General features: G+C 34.5%; 1 protein-coding gene across 9 annotated transcripts in view; it reads right to left on the bottom strand.

Moving 5' to 3' along the window:
* The window catches only part of CAMK2D (calcium/calmodulin dependent protein kinase II delta), a 306,496-nt gene that overhangs the window by 78,458 nt on the left and 213,261 nt on the right, over positions 1–14,777 (bottom strand). For 7 of the 9 annotated variants that reach the window (XM_039220002.1, XM_039220004.1, XM_039220005.1 and 4 more), the window contains exons 5-6: positions 11,609–11,674; positions 8,438–8,510 (exon numbers count right to left, since the gene is read on the bottom strand). In XM_039220002.1, the coding sequence (XP_039075933.1) occupies positions 8,438–8,510; positions 11,609–11,674 (139 nt within the window). Of the gene's footprint in view, positions 1–7,403; positions 7,477–8,437; positions 8,511–11,608; positions 11,675–14,777 lie in introns of all 9 variants that reach the window. The other 2 variants (XM_039220010.1, XM_039220011.1) reach the window with 1 other exon arrangement.

The following is a 14,777-nucleotide window of genomic DNA, read 5'->3' as shown; positions in this document are numbered from 1 at the left end:
ACACTCATTCAAGGAGAGTTCCAATCACTTTAGAAATCTCAGTCATTTGGGTCTTTTAAATCAAGTAATACTGAAGTTTGTTGAGGAAATGCCAGTGCCACCAGTAAATAAACTTTTAAAATATTTAGTGTGCTTTTATTCTTATCACTAGATCAAAAACGTTTCTGGGCAGTGCTGTGTGCAGTATGCCCTTAAACACCAAGTATCTGCCAATTCCGAAGAAATGGAACACCTTAGAATTTTGTCATGCATGGCCTCTGAATGACTGGGGCAAATATTCATACCTAGAGATGACCTAGAAGACCTCTCTATAGGGCCTTGAGAGTCATCCAGGGAAATAATCCATCTGGATCAGTGTTTCTTATACCCATGAAGACTGTTCAGCTGCAGTTATGTCCAGGAAAAGGCAGGGCTCTTTCAGGGTAACTGTGTAGATTTAAAAATTAATAGTACTAAAATGGCTTCATGTTTGTGCATATCGTTTAGGCAAACCTAGAATATAGAATTATGGAATGCAAACTGAAAAATCAGGATGCTTATTGATTTCATAAAGGATTCTTTGCTTTCATAAAATGTTCCTCACAAGACTGCTTCTAATGACCAGCTTTAATGAAACATTAGAAATTGCACACAAATTTGAATTATATGCAGCTCTTTGGAACATATCCAAAATTTGAATAATCCTGTTATCATGTTCTACCATTTATATAGCTTCCAACTTAAAAAAAATATGTTGTACTACAACAGTTCATTGGCAAGCAGGTTAGTTCAAATTCTGAACACCTACAGAGGGGAAGATAATGTGTGATTGTATTTCATAAAAGCTGAAATGGTAGAATCTTACAGCTAATTAGTGGCTGTTCCCTTAAAAAGTATCCCACTACACTCTTATCTGCTACTATTTGACTATTGTGATTTTCTAAACCGAAGGAGGAGGGTGAAATCAGAAACACAGGTTTTCCAGTGTACAGATGACATGAGAGAAATGGGCAAAATGATGATTTAGAAATAGATGAAGATCTAGGCTTATGTCCTGGGACCCACTGTTATTAACTGTGTGGACATGGGTAACTCATGGAGTCTTGGAGCTAATGAGTCCCCATATCTTTCAAATGCACATTACATTTGCAATGAATGTTCATAACTTGGGGGATGTCTATATTCCTAAATTTAATGCAATCTATTATGCTAATCTTTATATATTGAGATTATCTCTAAATTCCTATAATGTGATCATTTTCTAGGCTTGTTTTTAAATACATTCTACTGATGTTCTCACACACAGGTTCCTTCCCCACCCAATTGCTTCCTAATGATGCAAGATTTTCCATGACATCTGGTCTTAGTGTCAACAACCATTTATAGCATATCAGCTGTAATGAGCAGCAACTGTTGGCAAGTTTTGTTTTGTACTTCCATATGGACACAGAGGCAACTTTGTTAGTTGTGATTTGAGATTTTCTTGAATCTGTTCAAATATCTCAAAGTACTTAGGCAAGTTGCTAGAATCACTTTTAGGACAGGGACTGGCGTGGGGGATAAAGTAATTCAAACTCCTTAGCCTCTAAATGAGTTAGAGAGATCAAAAAAAGATGGAGGATTTGAAGCCAGATTTCTGAGTGCTTCTTTTAAAGATGTGAAACTGAGGGAATTCTTGATTACCCATTTTTATACCATTGGTATAGACAGTCCACTAAGTGGATAGTTGCAGAAGAATCTGAAATACTCAAAAATACTTGCTACCCATATTCAAATAGGACAAGGCAGAGAACTCACAGGACATATGTTCAATCCTGCTCCTCAAAAATCTCACACACATATAACGAGAATTTTTAAGTTAGTGTGATCTTTATCAAGGAACTGATTTGGCAAAAGTGATGACCATCTTCAGCATTAGTCATAGCACAGACCTTATCTGTAACATGTATGTGATTATCTAGCCAATACAACTCAAATAGCAGGAGTATGTATGTGCAGAAACATCATGTGTGCTTTACATTTTTATAGCTTTTTCCTTTATGAATATGATAAAAACAGCTAGTTATTAGTTTCATTATTCCATTATTATTTAATTCTTACATTTCTTTGGATACTTGTTTTTAAGAACTGAAACTGTCTTTTTAGATTTCTTTCATTTATTGAAGTGTATCAATTATTTCAACATGAAGATAAGCATTCTGTGCTTTGGTCTGTTTTCAGTCACTTTTCCTTTGCCAAAGAAGGTGTGAACAAAGCTCCTAGAAATAAACTAAGTGAAAGTCTGCATGAATTGCAAGGCTTCAATATCAATCTTACTCATGAACATGGTAGAAGTTCTTTTATGCACATGGTGCAAGTGACTTTTGCTTTTATTTTTATATGACATGGCTGCCTGAATATATGTATTTAGCACAGGGAGTTTTCAGCTGACACATGTGCTGTAAGTCTGTGATTAGGAAGTACTATTTCTATCACCATGCATATATGGAGCAAGTTCATAAGAATCATCTGCTTTCCATTCCTGTTTTTTTAAAAATTTATTTACATCTACATTATTAGCACATATTATTATCAAGTAGACTGAAAGAAGTGAGGGCAACCCCAGTGGGACTGTGTCAATCACCTACTGTTTCTCTGTAGCCTGACACACAGTTGTTAGGTTCAACAAAGAGACACCAGGATGACTAATGAATTATGGAATTTATCACTTCCATAGTTTCTAAAGCACCCTGACATACAGTATACACAAATGATAGGTTTTTTAAACTTGTATCTAAGTATGCTTCTGAGAAAAGTGAAATAATTGTGATTTTATAATTATTCAAAACAGAGATTCACAATTTGATGTATCTATTGCTAAAAAGGATTTATTGCATGTCATATTCCTCCAGAAAATACCTTTCTTTTCTGGTCTTAAATGTAATCCTTTTCCTCTAAAATAGTCTTTCAAGTCCTCCCAAATCTCCAGAATTATCATCTTCACTAAAACCTATTCTATCCCTCTCTCTCTACCCACTTTCTTCCTCTCTCTCATATCCATCTACTGACCTAATGATTTTTCCATTAAATAACATTGCTTTTCAGGAGGTAGGCTAATAAAAATAAAGCTGGCATTCTCTGCTGAGGCAGTTCACATATGTCAATGTGCTGCTAAAAGATTATTGTGTGTATGAAGTCTTCTTACCAGACTGCTGCTCATGAGGTAGTTTGGTAACCATTTCTTCTATACTTGGAACTGAAGAAATCTTACCACTTTGTGTGAAATAGTGTTACATGATAAAGCACAGCTATGTAGATGTCTCCTTTGACTTACTTCTGTTACCTGATTCACAGCAATTGTATTCTTCAGGCTCTTAAATGAGAGAACACATCTGGTTTGATATTCCTCTACTTCTTGTGACCTCAAGAGCTGTCATTTTTTTTTACTGCAACCTCTTTATTTAACCTAATACTTTTCAGGGTGCAGTATTCATGTGATGTATTTCCTTCTTTCTGGGAGGAACATCCCTGATACATATTTTAAAATGATCTTTATTCAGTAGCCTATAGGTTCTATCCACACAAGGTTGGTTCTTAGTTTTCTCTGTAATTTATGCCCAGAGCTAGGACAGTGCCTCGATAGGTACTCAAATGTTTCAATCCTCATTTCACAAACACTCACCACTGAGTTACAGTAATCCAGTCTTTGTAAACAGTCTATTTTTAGGTACTCCAAACTGATTGTCTGATGTGGCTAAATTACATGTGGCAAATGAATTTCATTCTTCTCTATGCCTCATTTTCTAAAGGCTGGGGCCAATGCTACTTTATTGATTTCCTAAATAAGAAATTTTTACTTTGCACACCAATCTATTGACAAATTATGTTATCCCCCTCCACTCCATATTATTTCTTAAATGTAACTTATTTTCTTATTCCTAATGATACAGATTTTGTACAGCTCTGGAATATCCATAGGCATGATCATTTTAATCATCTGATTCACGAAACTTAAAATCATTTCCCAATTCTTACTGTTGCTGGCAAAATTACTTTCCCATCATTGTTTGACCTATTTTTTTGCCCTCTATAAAGTTTTTGATTTATCCAGCTAATGAATTGAGAAATGGTAGCAATTAAGTATGCAGACACTGGAACCAAAATGCTTGGGTACAAATCATTTCACTAGCTGAGGGACCATGAGTAATTTCTTTCATTCATGGTTGCTAAGCTAAAGCTCTCTTTATGCAACATGGGGAAGATCAAAGCACCTTCCTCATAAAGCTGTTAAGATTCATATGATATCATAGTACAGGGTACATGGTAAATGCCTGATAAATGGCAGCCATTATCATTTTTACTACTAACATTTCATCACGATGATTGAAATTCTCCCAAAGATGAGAGTCATATTCCTCAACTATTATACTATAATTATGTCACCACTGGTAGATACTCCTTAACATGGTTTGGGTTTGACACTGGATGCACTTTAGACAGAAGGCTTGTGTATCCACCAGACACTGTGTGGGTCTGATTGATGTGCTTCCTTTATGCTAATATCCCACCACACTGAACCTTATTCTACTGCTTGTTTTGGGATTTCCTCTAATTGTCTGCTACGCCTCAACCTTGTCTCTAGGTCCTTATAATTTTCCATCTGGTGGATTCCACTGTCTAATAAGCTCCCAAGAGTGGCAGTTATTCAGATAATGATCATTATGTTATGACTGTATCAAAGAGGATATACTTATCCTCTTTATTCAATATTAATTTACATTCACAAAATCTATTTTATCCAATGATGCTTTTTATATTGTAAATGAGCTTTTGATTAAGTTTTATTCATTCCTAAATTGAAAGCATATGCCCCAAGTACTTACTAGGTTTGAAGTCCTAAGTTAGGTACTGTGAAGTATTATAGGTAGGTATTTTAGGTATTACAGTATTATATATACTATAGGTGCTATAGTATATATAATTATATATATTATATATTATAGGTGTTATAGTATCATAGGTAGGCACTCTCCAACAATACAGCTATTGTTCTAGGCCAGGCTTACGAAAAATTGTATAAAACGCACATGCTTGTAGGTGCCTTTAATAATGATGGAAAACAGAATACTTCCTGTGTTTTTCTCCCACTGATGTGGACAAATTAAACTGTGCATCAGACACCTGTATTATATATGAATTAACAAATGAATCAGGATATGGAAACAAAAATATATGACTTAAGAATAGGAAGGGCAAATTTTTGTTTAAAGCCTTGTAATAAAAAATTTTACTAATCTCTTTCATTTTAACACATTGGCAAATACACTATTACAAGCAGTATATGTAGCAGACAAAGTATACACGTAGGTATAAAAGATGTAAAACAAAGCCAGAGATTTAGTACACTCAGGGTGTGTGTAGATTGCCTCTAATATACTCTCTTAGTATGTTATGAACTCTCTTAACATGTTTATAAAATGGTCTACTGAACCATGTCCTGAGAACTGGACTCAACTGAAATCTATTCCATTCAGCAATTTGACAGAAACCAAGATAATTACAAAAATTATAACAAGCTCTGCCCAAAGCTCACCTCTATTCTCTCCTAAAACCAGAATAAGGATGAAGAACAAAAACACTTTTAATCCTTGAACGAAATCTGATGGGTGATGCAGCAGGTTATGTCTTTTGGTAGTAAGCCTCCCTAAAAATCATCTGCCTGAGTTTTTAATTAGTGAATTTAGCTCCTATGTCAGAAAATGTATTTTCTGCACAGAATACAACCTAGACCCACTGCCACCTCTGATTAATGCTCCAGTCTTTGAAGACTTCAGCTGAGTTGGACCACTTACAGAAGTCCAACATCATGACCCCACAAGATATATTTTAAGGTCTTGTAAGATAATTCACATTTTTTCATCCGTGGCTTTTAGAGTATACTTATATAATATGGAGTAAAATATTTCAAATGATAAATTTATTAGAGTTTCTGATAAAATTGTACAAATAAATGTGTATGCCCATCTATATTCACTTTGTAAGCAAAGTAGTACAGTGAGAGCTCTAAGGAGTAAAAAAAAAGGGGCTCTTTCTCTACATATCTGGTAGGGAATTCTTGCTGTGACTGCCAAAGATATGAGTTTTCAAAGGAACATATTGTTTTCCCTTAATCCTGATGGGTATATTTGGTAAAGTGTTAGCAGATGCTCACAGTCCTATCTTGACTCTCCAAAAGAAAATGCCATTAACCATACCTTTGCTTTTGACATTTAAAGCTCTCAGACTGAAACTGACATCGAAGAAAGATCTGAGAGACTAAGGCGATACTTTGCTTATACATCACATCTTCAAGTAACTCGTTGTGGATCCTTAGAGATATACTCTTCAAGAGCATACTAAATGAATGGAAACTGTGGATTTGCCAATTTAGTATAACTAGAGAAGTCTGCAAGTAAGAAACAAGCCCATGTCCTCCCACTGAATAAACACACTGAAGACATTCTCAATTACTTTGCCACATTTGTACTAATGTCTGGAAATGGCTGAAGCTTGAAACAAAGAATGACAACCATATAGTGCTCACATTTGCTATTATGCCCATTCAGTGGTTTCACTTACATTTCTAGGCCTTCTCTAGATCTCCAAAATTCCATAAATGAAACTAGAGTGCTGAGAGATGGGGACAGAAAGTGGATGAAAGTGCAGCCTTCTCCTGAGCTATTTAATTTCCAAGTGATCTGAACATTTCTCATCCTCAATGGTATCAGAAACTGACTGAAGTCTTAAAATATTAGTACATATATAGGTTACATAAATATTATTTGATAATAAAATCTGTTTGACTTTTTCCCTGTTTTAAAAGACACTAGTATCTTAGTACTTAGGAATGTAAATAAACAAGGAGTCAGGAGGCCTTAATGTCCTCAGAATTCCTGGGACTACTATTGAGGGAAAGAGATTTCAGAGCCCAAAATGGAGGTCACTTTAGCACCAATCACTTGGGCCAAAAACCTATTTAATAACTTTATCTCTCCTTATAGTTTTCATAACTATTTATATAATATTAGGTATACATAGTATAACTCTAAAATGGTAGGCTTGATCAATGTCCACAGAATAAGTTTAGAATGAAGAAGAGACCATAAGTCCTACTCAAAGTCACATTAAGTGCTATATTCTTAGACGGAAGGAAATATAGCAACCTATTTATTGTTAATGGTAGGACATTATTTCTCTGGATGAAATGGGATTTATGTAAGTCTCAAGTGTGTATCAGAGAGGAGATGAAATAAGAGAGACTGTGGTAAGGATATGTGTTTTCGTAATGTGTTGGAATGAGTCCACACAACTTTCTTGCTCATATTTTTGCCTTTACAGGCATAATTGCAGCTGAACAGTCATTAGGAATTGTGTGGTGGTTTATCTTCTCCAACAGCATTACTCACCTTCAGGTCCCGATGGACTACGCCCATCTGATGGCAGTGTAGCACAGCCTCCAGGATCTGCTGAATGCAATGACTGCATGCAAACACCAGGGGGCGTGTGTTAGTTCCAAGCTTACACTCACTGTCTGTATACCCTCAGAGAGACTGGGTTACAGTGCAAAACCAGTAGGCAACTGGGTTGTATTTTACCACCTTCAGTAATGTAAACATATTGCTCAAGTAGAGTGACTACTACCTCAGTGCAATCAGAATCATGCCATATGTGAGAAAAAATGTGGATCCACTTGTTTGAGAAAAAAACCTTCTTAAAAATATTTAATTCAGGAGCTCATTTCTTAGGTATAAATTCTTATAGGAAAAGAACTGGAATGCAAGTAAAATTTTTATAGCTGTCATGGTCCACCTCCACCCCATAAAAAAAAAAAAGTGTTTCCCTATTTCCTCCTATTTTTTTAGTATCATTCCAAAGCCTGTCACATTAGCAGTCAAGGCACCATTAAGGTTAAATTAGGATACATAATGAATTTTTGATAAATCATTAACTTCTTGTGCTTTAATTTAGCTGGCAATTATTACCTCTTGCCTGAGGGTTCATCAGACTCAAATGGAGCAATGTGTAACCAGTTGTTTTGCTACAGCAACCCATGGTCTCAGAACAGAAGTGGTGTTTAAATCTACAGGCGGACATACATCACAGGCCAAGTTTATCTCCAGACAAATGCTGGACATTTCAGGAAAGCCTGCCCCTAAACCGCCTCTGGTAGTTTACTGCTTGGAAACTTAACAGGTTGTGTTTTTAATACTGTCCTTTCCTTTTTGCTATGATGTATATTTAGCCTGTAGATGAGCAAACTGAAAGAGGCATCATGCATTATCATTTCATCATGTAGTCATTTTAGGGAAAGAATGGGAAAGGCAAGGGAACCATTTTAAGTACCCCACCCTCTGCCCTTTCCCCAGAAATAAAACCAAACAAACAAACAAACAAACAAACAAACTCCTTTGATTCAGATTTATGGACTCCATATACTGACCTTCAGGTCCCTGTGAACTATGCCATTTAGGTGACAATGATTTACACTTTCTAGAATCTGCTGTATACAATGACTGTAAAGATACAAGGGCAGAATGGAAGGGAGAACATTTTAAAGGTACATAATCACATCGAATACAAAATAAAATGAAAGTTAAAATGAGACAAACAAACAAACAAAAATTATATTTTTTCACAACATATTTTTAGCTTTACACTGGAATTTAATAATGCTGAATAAAGCTAATCTGATTCTAACAAAAATGACATCCAACATGGAGTTTGTGACATGTTCAGACAAAACAATTTGAGCTGTGTTTTTTTTTATTCATTGCAAGTGTACAAATTGAATCACTTGCATACAGAAGTCAAAATTTCCATATTCAAGGAGAAAAATTCATAAATATTCCCATAATGCTCTGGGAAAATTCTTTAGCAATATAAAATTTATGAGTATTTCTCATACACATCTAAACTGTTTAAAATCTGAGGTCACAATTAAACATAGGTGTTGAAACAAGAGGGTAAACACAGATGAAGTGGCAGGTGAAACAAGGGTTAAAAAAATGGAGGGACACATTTATCATTTTGACTTAGAAATGATGCTTCTTGTAGAATATGTTAAGGGGAAAACTAATGCAAGTCTCCAATAACAGAGGGAAATTTTCAAGTAAACCCATGAGATAAAATAAATCCCTCTTCAGGATAGGCATACTCTGGAGAAGGGCTAGGAACTTACGAAAAATAAAAAATTCTTTTTAATACCGTGAAACACTGGTAATTGTTAGATACATTTCCATACACCTCAGTGAAGGAAAACTTTTGATTATTACAGTGTCAAAGAGTACAATTTATACTATTCTTGTTTAAGGCACACTGATGTCAAACAGGTTGCTAATTAAATTAAAGGGGATAAATCATTGATTGGCACCTGTAAGGTCCCATGAGCTGTCATCTGACATAAAATTATACAGATCACACTGACACATTTGATACAAATTTACTGTGAGATTCAAATACAGGTTATGTATAGAACTACATTCATTAACAAACATTTTAATAAGGACATTTGCAACCACTATAATACACAAAATAATATTACTCCAAAGTAAATTCTTGAATTATAAAAAATAATCACCATCTGATTTCGTACAATGTGCATGTAAAAAAATGACATGGTTATGATTTTCCAATGCTAACACTATAAAGAGTCCCATTAAAAAGGCTAAACCTTGGTTACTTTTTGACTATTAGCTTATTTGAATGTCGGTAATTATTTTTTAAATCCTATGACTTTTTTCCCTTCACTTTGTATTACTTTTTAGAAATATTTCACTTTCTATTCAACCAGAGGTGTAAGTCATCAGGCTTAGTGAATAATGGAAAATTAAAGAAGTAAACAATAATTCATATTAAATGAACTTCATCATTTTTTTTTTTTACTAGTGAAAATGATTCAATTCTTAAGTTCTTGAGAACTAGTAAGGAAAGACTTTTTCTTTACGTTTGTACTGGGGAGGAAAATGTTCCTTCTCCCTGATTTTGTGTAGGACCTATCCTAAAAATTAACTTAAAGTGAATTCCAAAACTGGATATAAACATGCACATAAAATGATCCAACTTATAGAGTTTACCCTATTATCGGTAAGGTTCTTCAATAGTGAAACAGTTTCTATTTTAATTTCAACCAATATCTTTCAAACACAATAACATGTTTAACATAACTTTAAAAAGCAAAATAAATGTAAATCCCTAACTTGTTTATTTCCTTGATTAAATTTATTACTCTCTTTGGGCAACTGGGCAAATAGCTACTGGCAAGGCTGCTCTGAAGCCTCTTTTCAGGGGCCTAATGTAAAAATCGGGATAAACTGAGCAAGTGATGATTCACTCACCACAGTATAAGGGACACAGAGGTTTCTATTTGACTTTGGCAGTAAAAATTCCATTAAAAAATTAGAGTGCAGTCATGTACAGATAAGATTCACAGAATATCATAAACTGGCATTAAACCAAGAAGAGTAATTAGAGATTTGCAAGTGAGCCTGTGTATGCATGTGCTGCTTTGAAGGGATGGGGAGGGAACCTGCTATCAGCTGACTATCTGCTGAGGGCAGGCTATAGCGGGATTAGCAAGCTTTAGGAAGCTCTGAAAGCATTAGAGAATGGGGGCAGACAATAAGTAATTGAATTTTCAGAACATCTCATTTACATGGCTAATAGTCAACTGCTCAAGGCTAAAGTTTTCAAACTAAGTGTCAACTACTGAATATGTATAAAGAAACCACAAAGAAAAACTAACATGATACAGTTTAGTATCTAGGCAAGTAGTAAATTAATGTTACTTCACTCCAAAAAGCTTGCCTTTGTGCAGCCTAGGAAGTTTCAAATGAGAGAAAATGTACAGTATAGCCATTGTTAACTTCGGGAAAGATGACGAAAATTAACAAGATTTGGAAATCTTGAACCCTCTGAAACATCTGAATAAATATTTTTCACATAAGAGTTCCAAAAGCTATCCTGTAATTTCCAAAGATTTAAATAGCTAACAACGCTTTAAGGAGACCACTTGGACTTTTGTAGTTTATTTCTTTTTCTGGTCTCTGATGAGACATGGGCTGCTCATGGAGTGGTCTGTGATGATGGAAATGTTCTATATCTGCTATGTTCAACTGTAGGTCACTAGCACTGAAGGCTATTAAGCATTCAAAATGTAGCTAGTACAACTGAGAAACTAATTTTTTAAATTTAACTTTAATTTTAAGTAACTGAAATTAAAATAGCCATGTGATTACTAGGACTACCATAATGGACAGCTCAGGGTCTAGAGACTAGAACATCTTCATCTTTGATTTCTTAACTTTACTAAAAGAGTACATCTCTTTAGCAGAAGTTATTCCCAGTACAGTGTATATTTATTATTCATTTTTTAAAAACTGTAGATGCTAGATAATAACAAAATTTAGACCAGATTCTAATTTTTCCCCCAATCCAATTATTTTGGTAACATTAAGAAAGACAAATAGCAATTAAGAGGGACTCATTATGAGAAGAAGTCCAAAATGGTTTTTTGAGAGTCTCATAAAGATTAAGGGTTAGGATACATTTGTAAAGAGATATATTGAACAAGTATCATTTGAATGTGGAGTCTTGCTCAGGGCAAGTCACTTACCTGGCATCGGCCTCACTGTAATATTCTCTCGCCACTATGTCTTCAAACAGTTCACCTCCAGTAACTCTGTAGAGACAAGCAAGATAGTGTCATTTAAAAAAAATAATAATAAGCATCAACAGATTTGTACCATGCTCACATAGAATTTTTGCTTTTAGATTGTTATGAAAATTTTCAAAACAAGTTATTTTAAGACATTAAATTACAGGTTTCATAACAATCTATATTAATCTAAACATTTCCAGCTCTTCTACATATCTTCGTATCACTAGATCCCGAGGGCACAATTTTCTGTATACCATAACTATATTCAGTGAAATTTCTTATGCAAATAATCTCTGTGAAACTCTTCATTTTAATTCTTCAAATTTTAACTAAGGTCTGATGAAATGTGTGAAACAGTTTAGAAACATTTTCTGAACAATAAGAGAAGACGATTACTATTCAAGGCTATTGAGTATGCGTTTGCAGTCTGGATCTCTCTGAATGAGCTTGTTTTTTAAATTGAAATAAACATGCCTTTATGGGCCAGAGGTGGCCTTCTAAAATACATACTGCTTTTGGGATGAGTATTAGATTTTCTTTGTAAATCACCCCAATTTCCTTTATGCTCACATATTTCCAGTAAACACAGTCTTAGGGATTTTGGCAATCCCTAAGAGGCAGCAGTGATCTCTTGCCAACTAAGAAGTCATACCTGTCTGCCATCTTTACGTGCAGACTTTCCCATAACTCAGCAACTGGATTTAGTTACCCTACAAAGTACATTCAAATCAATGCTCTGTATTTAAGTGGACATAACTATCGTTGGAATCCATTTTTTCTCCACGTCCAAAAACTGCTGTTCTGGGGCTAGTATTCCCTAACCAGTGATTCTCTGGCTTAGGCTCCCTGCTCCCCCTTCAAATATATGTCTTTAATGTGATTTTTAAGCAAATTTTAAAAATATGGAAGTGTACCAAGTACCCCCTTATCCCTCAACCTCAATTCCACCCTTTGGAGTAAACTAATTTTATTTTATTTTTATTTTTTAATGTTTTATTTATTTCTGAGAGAGAGAGAGAGAGAGAGGCAGTGTGAGCACGGGAGGGTCAGAGAGAGAGGGAGATACAGAATCCGAAGCAGGCTCCGGGTGTCATGGGGCTTGAACCCACAAACCACGGGATCATGACCTGAGCCAAAGTCAGACACTTAACTGACCGAGCCACCCAGGTGCCCTGTGGAATAAACTAATTTTAACTTTACGCAGATCATTTCAATTTTCTGTGTATCTTTAAACATACTTGTCAGCTTACAAACACAAAGAAAACATTATTTTTCCTCACAAAAGTAGAATCATGCAATATAGGCAAATTATTAGGCTACTTCCGTTTTTCATTTCACTTTTGGTCATGGGCACCTTTTTGTGTCAGACGCCTTTTCCTTAATTACAATAAGTAATAGAGATATGTGTATGTGTGTGTGAGGCCAGGCCAATTGTCTTCCAAAGTGGTTGTACAACCCCCCAACGTCATGAAGGTACCAACAAGTTTTTTCCAATGAAGAAAAAGTTAGAAAAAGTTATCTCATGTTAGTATTTCTTGATTATTAGAGAAGTGAACCATTTTCTCAGGTATCTGCCATTTCTTCTTCTATTAGAATATGGCTTCATTTTAAATTTCAACCTTGGAGTTTAACCTTGTAATAGATAATATTTGGTTACCATGTGCTACACAGTGTACTAAGCATTATATTAACTCATAAATAGTTGCAAGCAATTATTGTCTGAGATGGGTTTTACCACAAGCTCAGTTTATTGATGAGAAAATGGAGGTACAAAGAAGTAACTTGCCCAAGATTATACAGATTTTAGTGGCACAGGTGGGCCATCCATTGCATAGCCCCTGCTCTCAATCACCATATAATGTAGCCATTCCAATAATTACACTGTCAATCTTTCCAGAAGTTTAAAAGGCATGAGTCATTTGAAAAAGCACTGGGTATAGTTATAAAGCTTAGTGTGTACATTATGGAATGTGAAATAAAATTGTTCTACAGATAGCTTTTTTGTTTGTTTTGTTTTCACTTGCTTTAATACGTTCTGAAATAACACCAAATGATAACATGTTTCAGAGATCACCAGTTATTATTTTCTTCTGGATTTTCCTTTCCTAAAGGAAAAGATGTAATACTAAAAACTGCTAATGTGTTTGAAAGTTTATCCAACTTTGGCCTCTCTCCATTGCATTCTGGATAATTACAAGCCCCTTAATGCTAGAGTCATTATTTTCAGTCCTATTAGTTTTACATATAAAATGTGCAACTAAAATTATGTAAAGCTTTATATGGGCTTGTTCTGAAAACCATGGTTACAGGTATATGTGATTTCATTTAATAGCTCACCCAGGTTTTTTCCCCCAGTTAGAATTACAACAATAATCCAATCACATAATGTACCCTAGATAAATTATAATACAAAATAATTAAATATTAGATGGTACTTCCAACAAACCCATTATCAACCCTATAAGTTTTGTAGGATTTCTTCCTTTGAATGAATAAGGTAAATATGTTATATATACATATCTTTTTTTTTACCACAGATACCTAGAAAATCTGTATTACAAACAAGTGTGGTTTGTGAAGTGTTCACCAAATATTTATTAAAAAGCTTATTGCCATCAATGAAACTGTTGCTTACAGTTTCCTCTTAAGTATACGGTATATTCCAGGAGAAGCACCTTAAATATATTGTATATTCCAAGAGACTTGTCATATCTTAAATCACTAGGATCATAACTTTCTGATCCTTTTTACCATAGTATCTAACCCAAAATATTTGCTCAATTAAGGAGTACTGAAATAATGATTAAATGAATTAACTAAGTCAGAAGATCATGCTATTCATTTACTCTAAGTCTGGACTTTATATGCACTTAAAAAGGAAAAATGAAAACATTAAAATTTAGCTATATATGGCAATAGGTTTTATTTCTTAAGGTGTTTGTATTTAAAGAAGAATATTAAAAACACTTGGGGCCTAGAATTCTAGTAATTTTCAATGAACTATTCTAGCTGTTAAATAAATTAAGGGGTAGAGTTTTATTTTGAATTAAACATCTCTGACAGCACTCTTTCTCATTTTCTAACATTCATTGTTCCCATTATTTAAAAATATCCTTGTGCAAAT

This window comes from Hyaena hyaena, unplaced genomic scaffold (assembly GCF_003009895.1).
Source record: "Hyaena hyaena isolate Hyena2069 unplaced genomic scaffold, ASM300989v1 scaffold_854, whole genome shotgun sequence".
Lineage (NCBI taxonomy): Eukaryota > Metazoa > Chordata > Mammalia > Carnivora > Hyaenidae > Hyaena > Hyaena hyaena.
The sequence above is the reverse complement of the archived record's forward strand: the minus strand, read 5'-3'. Positions and strand labels throughout refer to the sequence as shown.